Below are 20,731 nucleotides of genomic sequence, written 5' to 3'. Positions count from 1 at the left end.
GTCCGTAGGTCTGTTCTCTATGCCTATTTCTCCATTGCTGCCCTGAAAGTAAATTAATCAGTACCATTTTTCTAGATTCCATATATATATGTGTTAGTATATGATATTTGTATTTCTCTTTCTGATTTACTTCACTCTGTATAATAGGCTCTAGGTTCATCCACCTCATTAGGATTGACTCAAATGCATTCCTTTTTATGGCTAAATAACATTCCATTGTATATATGTACCACAGCTTCTTTATACATTCATCTGTCGATGGACATCTAGGTTGCTTCCATGTCTAACTATTGTAAATAGTGCTGCAATGAACATTGGTGTACATGTGTCTTTTTCAATTTTGTTTTCCTCAGAGTATATGCTTAGTTGTGGGGTTGCTGGGTCATATGGTGGTTTTATTCCTAGTATTTTAAGGAATCTCCATACCTTCTTCCACAGTGGCTGCATCAATTTACATTCCCAACAGCAATGCAAGAGGGTTCCCTTTTCTCCACACCCTCTCCAGCATTTATTGTTTGTAGACTTTTTGTTGATGGCCATTCTGACTGGTGTGAGGTGGTATCTCATTGTAGTTTTGACTATATATGCACTGTTTTTAATATTCTTTTCTGTGATGGTTTATCACAGGATATTGAATATAGTTGCCTGTGCTGTATAGTAGGACTTCATTGTTTATCTAGTCTGTATATAATAGTTTGCATCTGCTAACCCCAACCTCCCACTCCATCCCTCCTCCACCCACCCCCCGCCTTGGCAACCACAATTTTATTCCCTATGACTGTGTTTAACTCTTTACTTTAAACCTTTGGTGTTGGAATTTTTATAACTATGTAATACATTCATAATGAACACACACATACACACAGAGTTTTGAGTCGGGTGTGCTTGCCCCCAAAATCCAAATTCTTTTCTCTTCACTATGGTGTCATCCCATGTCTCTCCTTTCTGCTTCCCATTCTGTCCCCTCTCACACTGTTCTCTAAACACAGGGCTTCTTCCTTTGTACTTGCTGTTCCCTCTAGCCACGCGCTCCTCCAGCTGTGGGTACAGCCTGTGTTCTCCAGCTATATTTCAGACATCACTGTCCCATGGCATTTGTACACACTTGTGTTACAGTGTTTCCCACTCCATCCTTAAATCCTCCCCTGAGTCCCCTAGGGGGCTGGGCTGCCTCCTCACCCCTGCCCTCTGCCTTTCTAGTTCCTGACCCATGTTCACATCCAGGGCTCCATCATGGTCTCTGTAATAGCTTGCTTTTAGGTGGGGAATTTTCTAGTGTAGGTGGCCCTGGACAGAAGCTGAGAGCACCACGGAGTCAGGCTCATCTTTCTGGGTTTCAGCTCCCATCCTTCCCGGTGGGAAGCGGACGGGTCTTCTCTCCACCAACCCCCTCACCACACCCTCCCTTCCAGAGATGGTGAGGGTCACCTTTGTGAGTCTCAGTGTTAATCACTTTATAACTTTCTGCTTCTCTCTTGATTCCTCTCCCCTCTTCTAGTGGAACCACTGATACTCCGAGTGTCAAGTGCAAAGATTGGTCCATCTCCAAACAAATCCAGATCAGTGTGAGCACAAGGACTTTCAGGTTAGCTGCTGAATGTCACTCTAAAACAATCTATGTATATGTGCTTGTGTCTGTGTACATCTTTACATATATTCTATATCTTTCATTATCATTCTAAGTAAATTTTTTCCTTATAATTTCTGCTTTGACCTATGAATTATCTAGAAGTGCTGTTAAACATCATATATATTTTATGTTTAAAAATTGCTGCTTGCTATTGTCTTATAACTTAATGGGGTTGCAATCAGAGAGTTTAATCGGCTTGATAGTTAGACCAGGTTTCTTAGAAAACTTAAGCTGTATAAATTAAAGTTAATCTTAACAATTTTTTGTGGGGTTCAATCTCAGGGAAGCAGGATTTAGGGGGAAAGGACAGAGTGGCAGGTAAAGAGAGAAAGGAGACACAAGATGATGTAACCTTGAGCTGACACAGCTCTGTCAGCAACATGCCACTGGTTGCTGAATCACAGGACTGTCTCTGGAGAACTAGGGCTTCTCTGAATAGTTTCATTCTGGGGAAGAAGGTAGAATAATTAATCTTCTGGCTCCTTTCTGTCTCCTGTTTTCCATTAAACATTTATCCCATAGACAATACCTTCCATATTTTACCCAGTCTTTCCAGACAGCCTGGGGAAGCAGAACCTTGTGGGTATAGTCTGCTGGTGCTGAGTGCTGGTGGGTATGATGAAGATCCTTCAAGCCACAGACCATCCCTGGCTCCAGGGGAGGTGGAGACCAACGTGGTGTTAGGAGAAGAGGTGGTGACAGTTGAAAGGGCTTTAGAACCAAGGGAATGAAAGGAACTAGAGCTGGGGCAGGCAGCCAAGCCAGTGACTTCATCCAAGTGGTGAGAGGATGGGGGATGCAGACAAGGCTGAGTAGAAATTGATGGATGTGGTGGATGCCCACACTGCCTTTGAAACAGATTGAGACTTACTTTATGAACCAGTATGGAGTTAATTTTTTTTTTTTAACAAATGTGCTTGAGAAGGATGGTTACTTTCTAAGCATTGAGTACAAGGTCCTACACATGTGTATTAATCAAGTATGCTAAGTATATTGTTTACGCATCTATGTGTGTGTGTGCACACACCCAGTGGTGTCTGACTTTTTGCAACCCCATGGACTGTAGCCTGTCAGGTTCCTTTGTTCATGGGATTTCCCAGGCAAGAATACTGGAGCAGGTTGCCATTTCCTACTCTAGGGATCTTCCCGACCCAGGGATTGAACCCATGTCTCTTGCATCTCCTGCACTGGCAGGCAGATTCTTTACTACTGCACCACGTGGGAAGTCCCTAAGCATCTATACTTCACTAATATTTTACCTGTTTGACCTAATAATCATTGAGAGAAGTATGCTTCAAGTTTCCTTTATGATGGTGGATTTATCAGTATCGGCTTGAATTTCTTTCAGTTTTGAGATGGTTTTAAAACTATGCTTATATGTTTTTTTAAAAAATCTATTTACTGAGAAAAAATTCAGATATACAGAAAAGTAGGAAGAATAATAAATATCCATCACCTAGATTCCACACTTGTTGACACTTTCCTATCATGTTTCAACTTTTTTTTTAATGAATTACAACTTTGTGTCATTTTATCCCAGACACTTCTGTATGAATCTCTAAAAATTAAAGATATTTTAAAGTAGAATATTATAATGAAATTAACAATTTCTTGTTATCATCCAATATCCAGATAGTATTCATATTTCCCCAGTTAGCCCTTAGCTCAAATGTCTTTTGGGATTCTCAGGTGGCTCAGTGGTAAAGAATCCACCTGCCAATGCAGGAGATGAGATGAAGGAGACGTGGGTTTGATCCTGTGTTGGGAAGATCCCCTGGAGGAGGGCATGGAAACCTACTCCAGTATTCTTGCCTGAAGAATCCCATGGACAGAGGAGTCTGGCGGACTGCAGTCCATGGGGTCACAAAGAGCTGGACATAACTGAGAGAGCGAGCACACATGCAGGAAGGATCCAGTCAAGGTCCACACCCTATATTTGGTTGTTACTCCAAGTCTTTTCTATTTTTTGAATTATTACTATTGTTATTTTACTGTTTATATTGGCTGTGCTGGGTCTTCACTGTGGTGCATGGGATCAGTAGTTGCAGTCCATGGGCTTAGTTGTAATATGTGGGGTCTTAGTTCCCTGATCAGGTCTCTTGGTCTTTAGAATGTCCCGCCTCCTGGATTTGTCTGTTAGCTCCCAAGGGTGTCATTTAACTTATTCCTCTAATTCTTATATTTCCTATAAACTGAAAATTAGATGTAAAGGTTTGACTTAAGCAAATTTGATAAGTTACCTTTAGGTGACAAAACATGAGGTATACGTTATCTTCATGTTGGGAGGCATATAATATCTGGTTGTTCCACTGTTAGTGAGTATATGACGACAGTCTGATCCTTTGATTATATTTTAACGTTTAAATTTGAAATCTTTTTCTGTTCAGAATTTTCTCATTTTTATTTTTTTGTTAATTTATATTTTATTTATTATTTTTTGGCTGTACTGTGTGGCTTGTGGGATCATTGTTCCCTGACCAGGGATTGAACCTGTGCCCCTTGCATTGGGAGCTTGGAGTCTTAACTACTGGACCACCTGGGAAGTCACCTCTTGATTTTATAACTAGGTTTTTCTCTTGAGATTAGCAAGGAATCTGTGAGGGTTATACTTGGGCTTTATGCAAATATCCTGTCCTCTGTCAACCTTTCATTTAGTGGTTTTAGCATCTGTTGATGATACTTGCCTGAACCAATTATTTTATTGACAATGTAAAACATGATTTTCTATCATTAATCTATATCAATTTGCTATATTTTTTATTTAAAGAAGAGCTTTCCCTCACTACCTTGAGTCATCTTGTTAACTGCAAGTAGATTTTTATGGCAAAACAGAACAATGCTCACTTTTTTCTCTCTAAATACAATTTCCTAATAAAGACTTGGTGTGATAGCTAACTCCTGTGGTGACAAAGAGATGACATTTTTTTTTTCATTTCTTTTTTCTTCTCTTTGTTTACAATTTTTTTCTTTTTAATTAATTTTTTATTGAAGCATAATTGCTTTACAGAATTTTGTTATTTTCAGTCAGACCTCAACATGAACCAGCCATAGGTGTACATACACCCCCTCCCTTTTGAACCTCCCTCCCATCTCCTACACCATCCCACCCCTCTAGGTTAATACAGATCCCCTGTTTGCGTTTCCTGAGCCATACAGCAAATTCCCGTCGGCTATCTATTTTACACATGGTAATGTAAGTTTCCATGTTACTCTTTCTCTACATCTCACCCTCTCCTGCCCTCTTCCCAGGTCCATAAGTCTGTTCTCTATGTCTATTTCTTCATTGCTGCCCTATAAATAAATTCTTCAGTATCATTTTTCTAGATTCCGTATATATACATTAGAATATGATATATATCTTTCTCTTTCTGACTCACTTAACTCTGTATAATAGGTTCTAGGTTCATTCACCTCATCAGAACTGACTCAAATGCATTCCTTTTTATGGCTGAGTAATATTTCATTGTGTATATATACCATAACTTCTTTATCTGTTCATCTGTCAATGAACATCTAGATTGCTTCCATGTTCTAGCTATTGTAAATAGTACTACAATGAAAAATGGGATACATGTGTCTTTTTCAATTTTGGGTTCCTCAGGGTATATGCCTAGGAGTGGGATTGCTGGGTCATATGGTGGTTTTATTCCTAGTTTAAAAAAAAAATCTCCATATTATCTTCCATAGTGGCTGTATCAGTTTACATTCCCATCAATAGTGCAAGAATGTTCCCTTTTCTCCACACCCTTTCCAGCATTTTTTGTTTGTAGAATTTTTGATGATGGCCATTCTGACCAGTGTGAGGTAATATCTCATTGTAGTTTCGACTTGCATTTCTCTAATAATGAGCAATATTGAGCATCTTTTCACGTGTTTGTTAGCCATCTGTGTGTCTTCTTTGGAGAAATGTCTGTTTAGGTCTTTTTCCCACTTTCTGATTGGATTGTTTGTTTTTCTGGCATTGAGTTGTATGAGCTGCTTGTATATTTTGGAAATGAATCCCTTGTCAGTTGTTTCATTTGCTATTATTGTCTCTTATTCTGAGGGTTGTCTTTTCACCTTACTTATAGTTTCCTTTGCTGTGCAAAAGCTTTTAAGTTTAATCAGGTCCCCCTTGTTTACTTTTGTTTCTATTTCTGTTACTCTAGGAGGTCGGTCACAGAGGATCTTGCTTTGATTTGTGTCATCGAGTGTTCTGCCTACTTTATACTTTCTGGTCTTGTGTTTAGGTATTTAATCCATTTTGAGTTCATCTTTGTGTATGGTGTTAGGAAGTGTTCTAATTTCATTCTTTAACATGTAGCTGTCCAGTTCTCCCAGCACCACTTATTGAAGAGGCTGTCTTTGCCCAATTGTATATTCTTGCCTCCTTTGTCAAAAATAAGGTTCCCATAGGTGCATGGGTTTATTTCTGGGCTTTCTATCTTGTTCCATTGGTCTGTATTTCTGTTTTTGTGCCAGTACCATACAGTCTTGATGACTGTAGCTTTGTAGTATAGTCTGAAGTCAGGAAGCTTGATTCCTCCAGCTACATTCTTCTTTCTCAAGACTGCTTTGGCTATTTGGGGTCTTTTGTGTTTCCATATGAATTGTGAATTTTTTTATTCTAGTTCTGTGAAAAATGCCATTGGTAATTTGATAGGGATAGCATTGAATCTGTAGATTGCATTTGGTAGCATAGTCATTTTCACAATATTGATTCTTCCTACCCAGGAACATGGAATATCTCTCCATCTGTTTATGTCATCTTTGATTTCTTTCATTAGTGTCTTATAATTTTCTGTGTACAGTCCTTTTGTCTCCCTAGGTAAGTTATTCCTAGATATATAATTCTTTTTGTTGCAATGGTGAATGGGATTGACTCCTTAATTTCTCTTTCTGATTTTTCATTGTTAGTATATAGAATTGCAAGTGATTTCTGCATATTGATTTTGTATCCTGCAAGTTTGCTAAATTCACTGATTAGCTCTAGTAATTTTCTGATACTATCTTTAGGGTTTTCTATGCACAGTATCATGTCATCTGCAAACAGGGAGAGCATTACTTCTTTTTCTCCAATCTGGATTCCTTTTATTTCTTTTTCTTCTCCAATTGCTGTAACTAGGACTTCCAGAACTATGTTGAATAATAGTGGGGAAAGTGGACACATTTGTCTTGTTCCTGATCTTAGGGGGAATGCTTTCAGATTTTGACCATTGAGAATAATGTTTACTATAGACTTATCATATATGTCCTTTACTATGTTGAGGTAGGTTCCTTCTATGCCTATTTTTTGAAGAGTTTTAATCATAAATGGGTGCTGAATTTTGTCAAAGGCTTTTTTTTTTTTTGCATCTATTGAGATTATCATATGGTTTTTATCTTTCAATTTGTTAATATGGTGTATCATTGATTGATTTGCATATATTGAAGAATCCTTGCATTCCTGGAATAAACCCAACTTGATCATGGTGTATGAGCTTTTTGATGTGTTGCTGAATTCTGTATGCTAAAATTTTGTTGAGGATTTTTGCATCTATGTTCATCAGTGATATTGGCCTGTAGTTTTCTTTTTTAGTGTTGTCTTTGTCTGTTTTTGGTATCAGGATGATGGTGGCCTTGTAGAATGAGTTTGGAAGGGTTCCTTCCTCTGCAGTTTTTTGAAAGAGTTTTAGAAGGATAGGCATTAGCTCTTCTCTAAATGTCTGATAGAATTCTCCTGTGAAGCCATCTGGTCCTGGGCTTTTGTATTTTGGGAGATTTTTGATCACAGCTTCAACTTCAGTGCTTGTAATTGGGTTGTTCATAATTTCTATTTCTTCCTGGTTCAGTCTTGGAAGATTGAACTTTTCTAAGAATCTGTCCATTTCTTCCAGGTTATCCATTTTATTGCCATATAGTTGTTCATAATACTCTTATAATCCTTTGTATTTCTGCATTGTCTGTTGTAACCTCTCCTTTTTCATTTCTAATTTTGTTGATTTGATTCTTCTCTTTCTTTCTTGATGAGTCTGACTAAAGGCAAGTCAATTTTGTTTGTCTTCTCAAAGAACCAGCGTTTAGTTTTATTGATCTTTATTATTGTTTCTTTCATTTCTTTTTCATTTATTTCTGCTTGGATCTTTATGATTTCTTTCCTTCTACTAATTTTGGGGTTTTTTTGTTCTTCCTTTTCCAGTTGTTTTAGGTGTAAAGTTAGGTTGTCTATTTGATGTTTTTCTTGTTTGTTGAGGTAAGATTGTATTGCTATAAACTTCCCTCTTAGAACTGCTTTTGCTGCATCCCATAGGTTTTGAGTTGTCATGTTTTCATTGTCATTTGTTTCTAGAAATTTTTTTTTTTTTTTTAGTGGAGTGCAGTTTATTACACCAGCGGGCCCAAGGCAGAGTCTCCTCTTAGCCAAGGACCCTGACCAGCATTTGTGAAAATCTTTTATACCCCATGTGTACATGTCCAAACCCACCAGCCCAAATCCCTTGAGGCTTACAAAGGAAGGGTAAATACAACTACAATAACCCCATCATTCACGTGTTATGTGTTCAGTCAATAATCAATAAGCCCGCAGTTACATTCTAAATAGTTAATAACCAATAAGCCTGTGCTTACATTCTGATAGATAGTGTCCGGAGGCAGGGGTGATTAGTGTCTGTTTTCTCTTCTTCAAGATTCCCCTGCCCAGAGGGGGGTCTTATCCTTCCATTGTCATTCCCACAGGCGCTAAGCACAGAGTTCAGAGTCCACTGGAGAGGTGGCCGTGCACGATCAGCACAGACAGGCCTGAGATGGAGTCCAAGCCCTATGAATTCCTTCTTCATTCCCCCCTCTTGATGCTCTTAGTTTCCATAACGAGCATCATTTATTGAGATATATTGTACCTTAGCCCTCCTGCCACCCACATGAGAGAATGCTATCAACCTCTGGGTTACAAAATTCACAAGGCATTGTAGGAAGCAGGGCCCACAAAGCAGTATGATCAAGATTACTATAACAACAGTTCATTAGACATGGCTTTCACTTGATTTTGCATATCCTCCAAGGCAGCAGATACATCTTCAGACAGGTCAAGGATGTACACACCATTCACCAAAGTCCCTCCTTGGGCTGCTGTGAGTATGTCTAATGCCATCCTATTTTGAATTACTGCCTTCCTCATCTGAATCTGTTCTTTGTTCAAAGCTTGAATGGCTTTAGTACTGTCTAAGAGGGCCTGTTTAACGAAATTAGTTAAGGCATCTACCTTAACCATGATATCCGTTGTCCCTACAGAGGGTATAAACAAGGCAGCAAGATAGTCACACCATTGGAACACAGATCGTGTCCATTTGCATGCAGATAAGGCAGGTTTACTGGAGGCTGGTGTAGGCTAGGCTTAATTCTGCCATGGGCGAAAGCAAATCCTAATGTGCAACGCCGCACCCAGCCAACTGGTAACCATGGCCATAAGTTAAGCCCACAGAGCCACTGGGTCCCATTGGGGGCTACCCAGCGGATTCCAGGACTATATTTCCAGTTGGAACCGGGACACTGAGCAGACTGATTGGGGTGATAGGTAACTTCCAAGATTTGTTTACTTTGTTCAGGGGACAAATAACAATTCTTTTGGGTCTAGGGGTTGGTCTCCAAATCCAACTTTCTGTTCTTTTTGTTCCCAGCAAATAGTAGCAGGGGCAATCAACTGTCCTTTCTCAGGAGTCATCCAGAAATATTCATCCCAGACCTGGTAGTATTGCTCAAGGTACCGGGAGGCCTGTCCCCCTTTTGTAAGGGAGCCCTTTTCCTCTTTAATTCTCATATATGAGGTATAAGCCTTTGTTATCTCCGTAAGGCTGGTGTTCATGTTAAATGTAACCCTATGTCCCTGGCCCATTGATGGCTTCTTCTAACACCAGAGGGCAAAGAAAGGTTATGGTTGGTGAGAGAGAGGAAAGTTCCTTTCTGTTGTTAAAGTCTCCATAATGGAGTGACGATACCCACCAGGGGAGTCTGTCTATTACTGACAGGGGCATAGCCCCACATACCCAAGTTCAGAATTGCATTGGTGAGGCCAGCAGGAGTCGTTTACCCAACTCTATCCTGTAGAGGGCTCATCTGGGACCTCGTTTTCTTCTTCCTCCTCAGAATGATCTTGGTTTCCCATGGGTCGGTGGGGTCCTTCTGGGTGGTCCACTCGGCGTTCTCCGGGTCAGCGTGGTATGCCTTCTTCGCTCTGGTGTGATGGATCAAGGGACAATACCTGCAACTTTAACTGCAGTAGGGGTAGTTAGAATAACGTAAGGGCCCTTTCACCAAAGGGTCTAGAAATTTTCTGATTTCCCTTTTGATTTCTTCAGTAACCTGTTGATTATTTAGAAATGTGTTGTTTAATCTCCATGTGTTTATGTTTCTTACAGTTTTTTTCTTGTAATTGATATCTAGTCTCATAGCATTGTGGTCAGAGAAGATGCTTGATATGATTTCAATTTTCCTAAATTTACTGAGGTTTGATTTGTGACCCAAGATGTGGTCTATCCTGGAGAATGTTCCATGTGCACTTGAGAAGAAGTGTATTCTTCTGCATCTGGATGGAATGTCTGCTGATTATTTGGTTTGTATTTTTGTTTTATTTGTTGTTTAGATGAGGTGTCCTGCACAGGGTGCTACTGGTGGTAGGGTGATGCGGGTCTTGTTTTCAAGTGGTTTCCTTTGTGTGAGTTCTGCCTATTTGATACTCCCTAGGGTTAGTTCTCTGGTAGTCTAGGGTCTTGGAGTCAGTGCTCCCACTCCAAAGGCTCAGGGCTTGCTCTCTCTGCATCTAAGAGAAGATGAGGGAAGGCTGAAGTGAGTTAGAAGCTGTTTTCTGATGGAAGATGAGGAAAACCTACAGTGACTTAGATGCTCCTGGAAGCCCTCTGTGGGGCCATTTGGTTCCGGGACTGGAAGGAAAACAGCAGCACCCGCTTTTACAAGTTTTAACTTACTGTGTCTTCCTGGTGAATTGAAGCTTTTATGATTGTGTAGTGACTCTCTTTATCCTTAAGTATTTTTTCCTTTTTTGTCCTAAATCCCTATTTAAAAAGAATATTTAGCTTCTCCAGCTTAAAGTTTGTCATGTGCTTGCTTTCTGTACTTTGTTTCACCTTCTTGTTTTAACAGTCTGTAACCTAACATTCGGAGAAGGCAATGGCAACCCACTCCAGTACTTTCGCCTGGAAAATCCCATGGATGCAGGAGCCTGGTAGGCTGCAGTCCATGGGGTCGCTAAGAGTCGGACACGACTGAAGTGACTTAGAGCAGCAGCAGCAATCTAACATTCTGGTGTGTCTCTTATAAATAATACGTAGCTTAATTTTACATTTTTATCCATTTTGCCTATCTCTATGTATTAGTTGATGAGTTTAACATTTATTGTAATTATTGATATTTTATCCTATCTTTGTATATTTTATTTACTCCATTTTCTCCATTTACTCCACTTACTCCATATACTTTTCTTACTTTTAGCTCTCATCCTTCTTTTGAGATTGCTTGATATTTAGTTTGTTTTTCCTTGATCTATTTCTTGTTTTTATTATTGTTTTGAAGTTAAAAACTTTATTTCCATTCTTTTGGTGGTTACTGTTTTGAGCACTTAGAATATGTATGGCCCTATATTGTGGTAGCTTGTAGCATGAACTCTGGAGTGAGCATGCTTATGTTCAACTTGACAGTATGCAACCTTGGCAAGGTACTTACTCTCATTATGCTTAGTTTTCTTATCTGTAAAATGGGGATAAGAATAGTACCAATTTCATAGGTTTGTGTGAGTATTAAGTGGCTCACTACATGATGAAGCCATTAGAGAGTAGTGTCCATCACACAGACATACTTTATCATATGTATATATGATTTTATATATTATATATTTATACACACTCTATATATATATATATAATAAAATACAATAATTATTATAATTATCTATAATTCTAACATCTAAAGTTCTTGAGGTTTTATTTTCTATTTTTGATGATTCTCCCAATTGTGGTTTTTATTTTTTAAACTCTTGGCCAATCTTTGATTGTGAGCTCATATTTGGAGGATCTCTCTCTGGAAATCCTGAGGCTCTAAATCTAATGGAGTCTTTCCTCCTCCATTAGATCTGCCACATGGGATCTACCCCATTCAGTTGTCTCTGTTTTATGTGGGAATCCCAGTTTCAGCTTCCCTGCCTGCAGTCGGTCTGGGGTTAGTTCTGATCTCAGGTTTCATGTGAGTCTTTGTCCAAGAGCAGCCCAAGACTTTAGTAAGCTATTGTTCCCAGATCTCCCCCGTAGTTTCAGTTCATGATTCTGACGGCTTTGCTTTATTTATTTATTTATTTTTTTGCCTTTGAGGATTTCTATTATTTACTAAGACCCTAAGAAGACATTAACAAGTATATTTTATCAAGGATTTGACACTACAGCAAGAGGGTCCTCAAAACACCTGGGACTCCCTACAGCTGCCAGAAAAGTTCATGGGGCTTACTTCTCTGACCATTTTGAGTGCAGGAACTTATTCATGTTAATGTCCTCAGATTCCAGCTTGGAGACCATCTCATTCCTGTGCAGGATTGTGCTCAATTGCTCAGTCGTGTCTGACTCTTTGTGGCCCCATAAACTGTAGCCCACCAGGCTCCTCTGCCCATGGGATTTTCCAGGCAAAAATACTGGAGTGGGGTACCATTTCCTACTCCAGGGGATCTTCCAGACCCAGGGATCGAACCTGCATTTCCTGCATTGGCAGGAGGGTTCTTTACCACTAGTGCCACCAGGGAAGCAGGTGATAAATGATTGTTTAAAACTGAATGATAGGGACTTCCCTGGTGGTCCAGTGGTTAAGACTCTGCACTTCTGTGCAGGGGTGTGGGTTTGATCCTGGTGGGGAACTAAGATCTCACATGACACGTGGCTAAAAAAAAAAAAAAAAGAATGGTTAAAAATCACACCTAGAGTTCTTCAGGTAGATGTTAGGACCTAGAGTTGCAATACCTTTTCCCAGCCTCTTGGGGAGCCGTGATTCAAAGTCAGCCTTGAAAGCCCAAATCCTCTCTCTCTGCTTGTGGCTGCTATCAGGGCAGAGAGGAAGCGGAGGAAGGCAGTGGGACAAGTCCCCTGTGTGGAAAGCACACTTAATGACCCCTGGCTTCCCTGGTCGGCTGTTCACTGTTGCCCCCTGGGTGGGGTGCCCCCACCCATCAGCTCTGGTACCCATGTCTCCTTTTCTTCTACTTTGAGAATCAATCATTTCCCATAGATCTTTTCCTACCCAGGCCAAGGAACAAAGATCATAGTTTGGTAGTCTTTAGCTCAACCCTTTTCAAGCAGCCCCGTCAGCCTATGTCAAAGACTTCACACACCAGTTTAATAAACAGTGGTCACAATAAAAACAACAATAAGAAATGGTACTTGAGCCAAGAGCTGGACAGCACATTTTCCATTATAAACGGTTTTTTGTTCAGGTGGGCTTGGGGATGGGTGGGGAGGCAGAGGGCTGGCTCAGCCCCTTTCCTCCCTCCACTCCAGCCCTTGGTGATCTGGGCTCTTAGAAGAGCATCTGTTTCCATTCAATAGAGTAGAAAGTTCTTGGCTTAGCAATGCCTTCTGAGACCTCAGCCTTGGAGGCTGGCTTGTATCTCTCCCTCCTTGGGATGCTGAGAGCATCATGGGCAGCTGAACTGGAGCTGATGACTTCCTGGGTGCCTGTGAGCTGCGGGATGGCTTACAGGATTGCAGGTCCTTTGCTGCACCTAGAAATGCTGAGAGTGTGGGCAGAGAGGTGTGCCCAAGGAGGGCTCTTGGTCTGTGTCTGACTTCTGGGGGATTCCCATGTGGGTAAGGCAGGGGGAAACAGTTTCCAGCACTGCAGGGGGCAGGAGCATCATGGATCAGACTAGAATAAAAGAGACCAACAAATAAACTAGGTAATTTGAAATTGGACAAAATGGTGGCATGCAAAATTAACCTTCCTTTTCTGAAGCTCTTTGCTCCTCTCTCTACTCTCTAGAGGTCAGGAAGTCTCATAAGCCTTTCCATCCTCCTTTTTTTTTTTTTTTTTTAAATTGGAAGATAATTGCTTTATAGCATCTTGGTGGTCTCTGCTGTACATTAATGCCAATCAGTCGTAATTATATATATCCCCTCCCTCTAAAGCCTCCCTTCCCTCACCCTTTCCACCCCCTAGGTCATCACACAGCACCAGACTGAGCTCCCTGTGTTATATAGCAGCTTCCTGCCAGTTATCTATTTTACACATGATAGTATATATATGTCAATGCTACTTTCTCAATTTGTCCTACCCTCTCCTTCTCCAAATGTGTCCACAAGTCTGTTCTCTATGTCTACGTCTCCATTTCTTCTCTGTAAATAGGTTCATCAGTACTATTTTTTTTCTAGATTCCATATATATGCATTAATATCTGATATTTGTTTTTCTCTTTCTGATTGACTTCATTCTGTATAAAAGGCTCTAGGTTCATCCACCTCACTACAACTGACTCAAATTCATTCCTTTTTATGACTGAGTAATATTTCCATCCTCCTTCTTATCAGAATCTGGTCTCTGGAAAGTGTCTGATAGCTGCATTTGATCAGAAAAAGAGAGAGTGGTAAAGCTGGGTGTGTTCCATACTGTAAGGTATTTGCATTTAATGGGAGTCTCTGATCTAAGGAATTTCAGCCCTTAATGGTGGAATTCCAGGTTGTCACTTGCTGGGAATGAAGACTATTGGGGATTTAAAGGGGTATCTCAGAGCCGTTAAGTCACTAAGGGTGGTTTGGAACCCACAGAGGAGAGGAAAGGAGGGTTCAATAGGGAGGACAAACACGCTTACCTTCCGGACATTGTAGATCCAGTTGAGATAGGCTGTGACCTTGGTATATACTCCTGGGGTAGTAGGCCCCCCACAGCCATGGCCCCAGCTCACGATGCCCACCACTTGCCACCGGTCAGAGTGATACATCAGAGGGCCCCCACTGTCACCCTGTGAGAGGCCAGAGCAGAGGCTGCTGGGGAGGGCGGGCTGGGCTGGGGTGGAGAAGTGGGCTTCCCCATCCTCCCCTCGCTGCATTGGCCCATCTGGTCCCTGCTCTCCAGCGCCCTCTGCTGTTCCACCTTCACTGCCCCTGCTCATGCTGTTCCTGCAGCCTGGAATGCCCTTCCCTTTTGGGGCGAAAGGATTCTGTCTGCGGTCAAGCAAGTTGTGGGTGTGCTGTTAGCCCTTTCTTGGAGATCTACAACTCACACTAGAACAGTGAGGGCTCTAAGGGGTCCTGCAGTAAGGAAGCCAGGTTATCTTTGCCTAACCTAGTGCGTGCTAAGTCACTTCAGTCATGTCCGGATCTATGTCACCGTATGGACTGCAGCCCGCCAGGCTTCTCTGTCCGTGGGATTCTCCAAGCAAGAATACTGGAGTGGGTGGCCATTTCCTTCTCCAGAGCATCTTCCTGATCCAGGGATAGAACCCGTACTTCCTGCATTTCAGGCGGATTCTTTACCAACTGAGCCACCTGGGAAGCCCATCTAACCTAGTAGCTCCCAGATTTATTGAACCATTACAGGAGGGTTTATTTCATGCCAGTCACTGTTCTAGACAGCTGGGATCAATTAATGAAAAGAGAAAAGATCCTTGCCCTAAGGGAGCTTGGAATCAGATGGAGAGAGAGAGAGAGAGAACAAGCAAACTACAAAATGACATTTTCTTGTATAAAAATTGTCAGATAGTGAAAAGTACACTTATTTGGGTGTCCTTCTTACCAGCTCTTGTAGCCTCTGGGGCTTCATCCCTCAGAACCCAGTAACTCTATAGCTGAACTGCCTGTGGAGTTATTCACCCCAGCCCCCATTACTGTGAACTCCTGAGGGAAGACACTGTCCTCAAAGTTCAGCATCTATCTGACATCAAGTCATCAAGAGATGACTAAGAGTGCCTCTTGAGTGAAGGAATTTAATGACTGAGAATGGGGGTGGGACAAGGGTTTGGGGTTTTAACGAAAATAGTTCAGAAGATCCTCTGGGTGGGGATGTGAGAATATATTCACGGACTGGCCAGTAGGATGGGGAGAGGGGTCAGTGCACTGGGGCTCATCCAGCATGAGATGGGTTTTCTCTAGTGTAGTTCAGCAGCTTGAGGACAGTTGTAGAGAAAACAGACCTGGGGTTCCTGCCTGCTAGGGGCTCATATGCTTTTAAATGAGTAAACTTTTAAAGTCTCTGGGTTTCTGGGAAGTAAGAGCAGGTGGGGAGGGAAACATCATCTTTGTATGTAAAATATACATTTGAAATCTCTCTGCTTCAATCTATCTGTCTATCCTTGCATCCATCCATCCTCATATCTTTCTCCCTCTCTCCCTTCCTCCCTTCATCACACACTGAGTGCCCATAATATGCAAGGCTTCAGGTGGGGCATTCATCCTCTGAACTTTTTCATCTCTTCAGAGCAGACTTCCTCATCTCTGTAATTCCCTCATGATCCTTGGAGGCCGCACCTGGCAGGTGTCCACGCCGCCCTCCGGGAGGCCTGCACACATCATCGTCTCGGTGACCTCCCCCTGGTACGCATCCTCTGCATTGCACCGCGTGCTGTTGATGACCTGGACGGATCCCTGCTGCAGTATGTCAGACATCTTCCCTGGGGGTTGAAAACACACTCGCATTCCCATTCTTGCCTTCAAACCCCAGCCCAGGACAGTTCTCTGGGTCTCCTGGTACCTTGGTGCTTGGACCTCCAGGATGGGTTTCTCTAAAGGATGGTCCTACTTTCCATCACTTTTGGGAGCTGCTCACTTAGTCCTGTGATCCTGAGCCTGGCACTTACCTCCGTTCTCTTCTGTAAAGCCCCATCCGATGACCCAGAGTGGGGTGCCTGGAGTGAGCTCCTCATCAGAGAAGGGCAGGCAGATGGGCCTGATCGTGCCTGCCAGGAGCAGAGAGGAAGAGGGGACCCGAAGTTCAGGAGAGCCTGGCGGCTAAACCCTCTGTAAGGGTTAACACCAGGGTTTCCATAGCACATGTTCCATGGGATGTTAATAGAAGTGGCATGGAATGAAAAAAGATTCTGTGGTCAAGTAAGTTTAGAAAATGTGTTGGATTTCCCTGGTGGTGTAGTGAATGAGAGTCCACCTGCCAATGCAGGAGACATGAGTTTGGTCCCTGGTCCGGGAAGATTCCACATGCCACGGAGCAACTAAGTCCATGAGACACAACTACCGAGCCCATGTGCTGCAACTACTGAAGCCCGTGTGCCTAGAGCCCTTGCTCTGCAACAGGAGAAGCCACAGTAGTGAGAAGCCCGAGCGCCGCAAGGAAGAGGAGCCCCTGCTCGCCGCAACTGGAGAAAAGCCCATGCAGCAATGAAGACGCAGCACAGCCAAAAATAAATAAATAATTTTAAATAAAGAAAATGTGAGTTAAACACAACAAAACAAATTGTTAAAAAACAAACAAACAAACCTCTCGTGTCATTAATATACTAATGTGTTCCAGGAAGAGAGCTATGGTATAAAAATGTTTTCCAAACTTATTTGAGAAAGGAACCCTCTTGTACCCAAGGGACCCGTGTTCTATGGAACCAACCATTGGAGATGCTGATCTAAATACTACCCAGTGTAAGCTTGAGTCATCGAACAGAGCTGGTCAAAGATGCTACGGGCTGCCTTAACAGTAATGAGTCGCTGCCCCTGGAGGAGAGCAAATGGGCCCCATGACCCTTTGGCAGGGAGATTGTTACAGGCTTCTGCATTGGTTGGGGTGGAGGATGGGCCAGGAGATCTTTTAGGTCCCTTGCAACTCCAAGATTGGATGAATCTGTGATTCTCACTGGGGTGCTCTATGTAGAGAAAACAGACCTCAGAAGAATCTGGCAGGGGTAGGGTGTCAGCTGAGAGCTCAAGGAGGCCTCATGGCTTTCGTGATGATAGGCTGATATGCTTGCCGGAAACAATGGGCCAACTGAGGTCTTGAGAGGAGTAGTGATGTGCCCAAGGCCACTTAGGGAAAGAGCTAGTGGCAGAATGGGAGTTCTGTCCCCAGGCGCCGGCTCTCACCAGAGTATGTGAGCGGGAGCTGCAGCTTCACGAGGGCAATGTCGTGCTCTCTGGGGTGCGTGGCGTTAGGCTCAAGGATGAAGATCTTGGCCACAGGCAGGGATGGGAAGCTGCCCAGTCTGTCTGAGCCAGCCCTCACCTTCCAGTTGGGCACATCGAGATGCTTCCTGGGGGCAGAGACAGTGTAGTTCAGGTCTGAGCCAAGCATGAAGAGGCTTTGCCAAAGGCTGGGTCTCCAGGGCCCTGGGGAGTGGGATGCTGCATGTCCCTGCCTTGGAGGGTAATGATGGTGAGGGCAGGGGTGCTGGAGAAGGGACCATCTGAGGAATCACCTACTGCAGGTCAGATTCTAAAGGGGGATTTGATTCTTTTCCCTGGTGAAACCTGCCGGAAGAAACTTCTAACTGGAGGGCTGGGGAATGGGCTATGCCCGGTGCTTGAGCTCTGGGTCCTGATACTCTGTCCTCTAGTGCATTTTACTGGCTGTGTTACTCATGTGGTACTTGCATTGTGGTCAGTTCCATTGTATACAGTAAGTCTCCTACATATGAACCTTCAAGTTGCAGACTTTCAAAGATGGGAATGTGTGTTTGCATGTCCAATCACGTAAGTTAGTCAATGTGTCTGGCATTATTTGTAAAAGTTGGGTACCTCAGGCTAACTTTGTTGAAGTTAATGAACAAACTGGACTTACAAATGTATTCTTGGAATGGAACACGTTCCTATGTAGGGGACTTACTGTATTTGTCTTCTTCTTGATACCAGACACAGCTGAGTGTGCAGGGGAAAGGTTTATAGCTTTTATCAGATTCTCCAAAAAGGTTAAAAATCACTGGCTTACATTGTGTGCTCCTCTGAGGCAGTGATGGCATCTACAGCATGAAGGTAACTAGTAGGTACTCATAGATGCTGAATAAATGAAAAGATGAATGAATGAAGGTGAAGAGGACCTGGAATGGTCCTTCTCCAGACATATGGCAGGCCTCTCTCTGCTGGCTGGTAACAGAAAACTTTTTTTCTCAACTTCTGGATATAATGAAAGAGTGGCATGGACCCGGGATTTGGAACCACTTCTTGAAAGACTGGCAGAAAGGGAGAGAGTTCTCAAGACTCCCTTGGAGTCCTCAGAGGCAGATGGGAAGTGCTTTTGTGCAGTGAGTGATGTAGGGGAGAGTGAGGACACTGGGTATTTGATGGTTTCCCCCCGAAAGGGAAGAAGTCAGGCCTGGTGACCGGCACCCTCGGCTAAGACCCCCAAAGCCTAACAAAGGATGTTACGGCCAGTGTCTCATTGGGTAGCCACATCCTGGTACATGGTCTTTAGGGCGAATGGAGGGAGTGGAGGGCATCAGACAAAAAATTGGAGACAGGGGACCCAGGCGCTCAGGTTCCTCCACGTCTCTGACCCCAGGGGCTCCCCACATGCGCCTTACCAGAAGCAATGGGCAGCTGTGAGGATCCAGTGTGGGTCTAGGATGCTCCCTCCACAGATGTGTTGTTTGTTGTACTGGATGCTGACCTGCCAAGGCCAAGAATCCACAGAGGCCTCCTTCCCACCCACCACCCGAGGGGCCTTCACGCTCTGTCCGCAGGCTGGACTCAGAGGGAAGGAGGAAGAAAGAAAGAGTCAGGCTCTTGGGGACTGGGGTTGTCCCCCTTAGAGCCCTGAGCCTATCCTGAGCAGGGTCCTTGGACTAGGAACAGGGGTGACGGGTAGAGGACCAGGCCAATTTTGAATTAGTCACCAGGAGATGCTGAGTGTCCCAGACTTTCCCCCAATCTCCGTCTCCTTTTTTAAGCTTCAGATGGAGTTTATACTGTGAATATAGGTGTGTCCATTCTGCTGGAATTCATGACCTTGAAACTAAACATGGACGCAGAATTATGAAAGTCCTGCCCAGGGGAGTGTCCCCAGCTGCTCCCACTGAGTAACAGTGAACAGACAGACGCCCACAGGCTGCTTTGGGATTGGAGAGTGGGAAGAAAGTTCCAGAAATGGATCTCCCCACCCTGAACTCACCTTTCTCCAAGTCCCTTCCCCCCGCTCAGAGAGTCTCCCGGTCCCTCTTTCACATCCCACTCTCCTGGCTCTCACGTCTGACTTGCGAACTCTTGTAAAAACTCTCGGGTTCCACCTCTCTGCCCTGTTCCCAGCCTCTCCAATCCTTCTGGCAGTCACTGCCACAGTGATGGTTCTAAGGGGGAAAGGCCACCACCCTCTCTGGGTTTGTGCCTGGAAGGGGCTTGTGAAACACTTTCTAATTCCAAACACTGCTTTCTACACATCCCTCACTCCCCCACTCAAAGCTCCTTAGCATCCCTCTCTGTCTGTAGGGGAAGAGTTTAAACTCCCGCTCCTGGCAGCCTCCTGATATAAAATCGCTGTCTAGCCAAATCGATCTGCTGGTAGCTCCCTGAAAAGTCTTTCTGTTTTTGCTCCAGGAAGTCCCTGTCCCTGAGATGCCGTCTCCTCTCATGTTTATCTAAATCACTGTTCATTCCTCTGGGAAGAGAGCACTGGCCAAGACAGAGAGACAGACCTGGTCCCTGCCCTCCTAGAGCCTACAGTTCATTCTGAGATGTTTAGCCTGAGCATTTTCTCCAGGTTGCCTGATCCTTGGGGATTTTCCTGTCCTGGCATTTTCACAGCCTGCCTGGGTGTTGGCCAGCTTTCCTTGTTGTCGTAGTTCAGTCTTCTCTTCTCAACGAGACTGAAGCCTCCTCTAGGGAGGATCTGTGGCTTAAGCCTCTTTTTGACTCCAGGGCTGCTTAGCTCACCACATCAGGTGCTCAGACCCCATCAGCATCTTGGGATCACAAGATAATGGGTAAAAGTCTTAACATCCAACAGGGATGCATCAGTCAGTTCAGTTGCTCAGTCATACCCGACTCTCCATGACCCCGTGGACTGCAGCACGCCAGGCTTCCCTGTCCATCACCAACTCCTGGAGCTTACTCAGACTCATGTCCATTGAGTCGGTGATGCCATCCCACCATCTCATCCTCTGTCGTCCCCTTCTCCTCCTGTCTTTAGTCTTTCCCAGCATCAGGGTCTTTTCCAGTGAGTCAGTTCTTTGCATCA

At 43.5% G+C, this 20,731-nt stretch overlaps 1 protein-coding gene across 10 annotated transcripts in view; it reads right to left on the bottom strand.

The window, feature by feature from the left end:
* Positions 1 to 12,948: 12,948 nt before the first annotated feature.
* TMPRSS4 (transmembrane serine protease 4) overlaps positions 12,949 to 20,731 on the bottom strand; it is a 40,536-nt gene continuing 32,753 nt past the window's right edge. For all 10 annotated transcript variants that reach the window (XM_061145119.1, XM_061145120.1, XM_061145117.1 and 7 more), the window contains 6 exons: positions 19,083 to 19,242; positions 17,650 to 17,816; positions 16,422 to 16,520; positions 16,093 to 16,235; positions 14,439 to 14,588; positions 12,949 to 13,498 (listed from right to left, as the gene is read on the bottom strand). In XM_061145119.1, coding sequence (XP_061001102.1) covers positions 13,487 to 13,498; positions 14,439 to 14,588; positions 16,093 to 16,235; positions 16,422 to 16,520; positions 17,650 to 17,816; positions 19,083 to 19,242 — 731 coding nt within the window. In that variant the 3' untranslated portion in view covers positions 12,949 to 13,486. The remainder of the gene's footprint in view (positions 13,499 to 14,438; positions 14,589 to 16,092; positions 16,236 to 16,421; positions 16,521 to 17,649; positions 17,817 to 19,082; positions 19,243 to 20,731) is intronic.

The sequence above is a fragment of the Dama dama genome, chromosome 1 (genome assembly GCF_033118175.1).
Source record: "Dama dama isolate Ldn47 chromosome 1, ASM3311817v1, whole genome shotgun sequence".
Lineage (NCBI taxonomy): Eukaryota > Metazoa > Chordata > Mammalia > Artiodactyla > Cervidae > Dama > Dama dama.
This window is presented reverse-complemented; position numbering and strand designations above follow the sequence as displayed.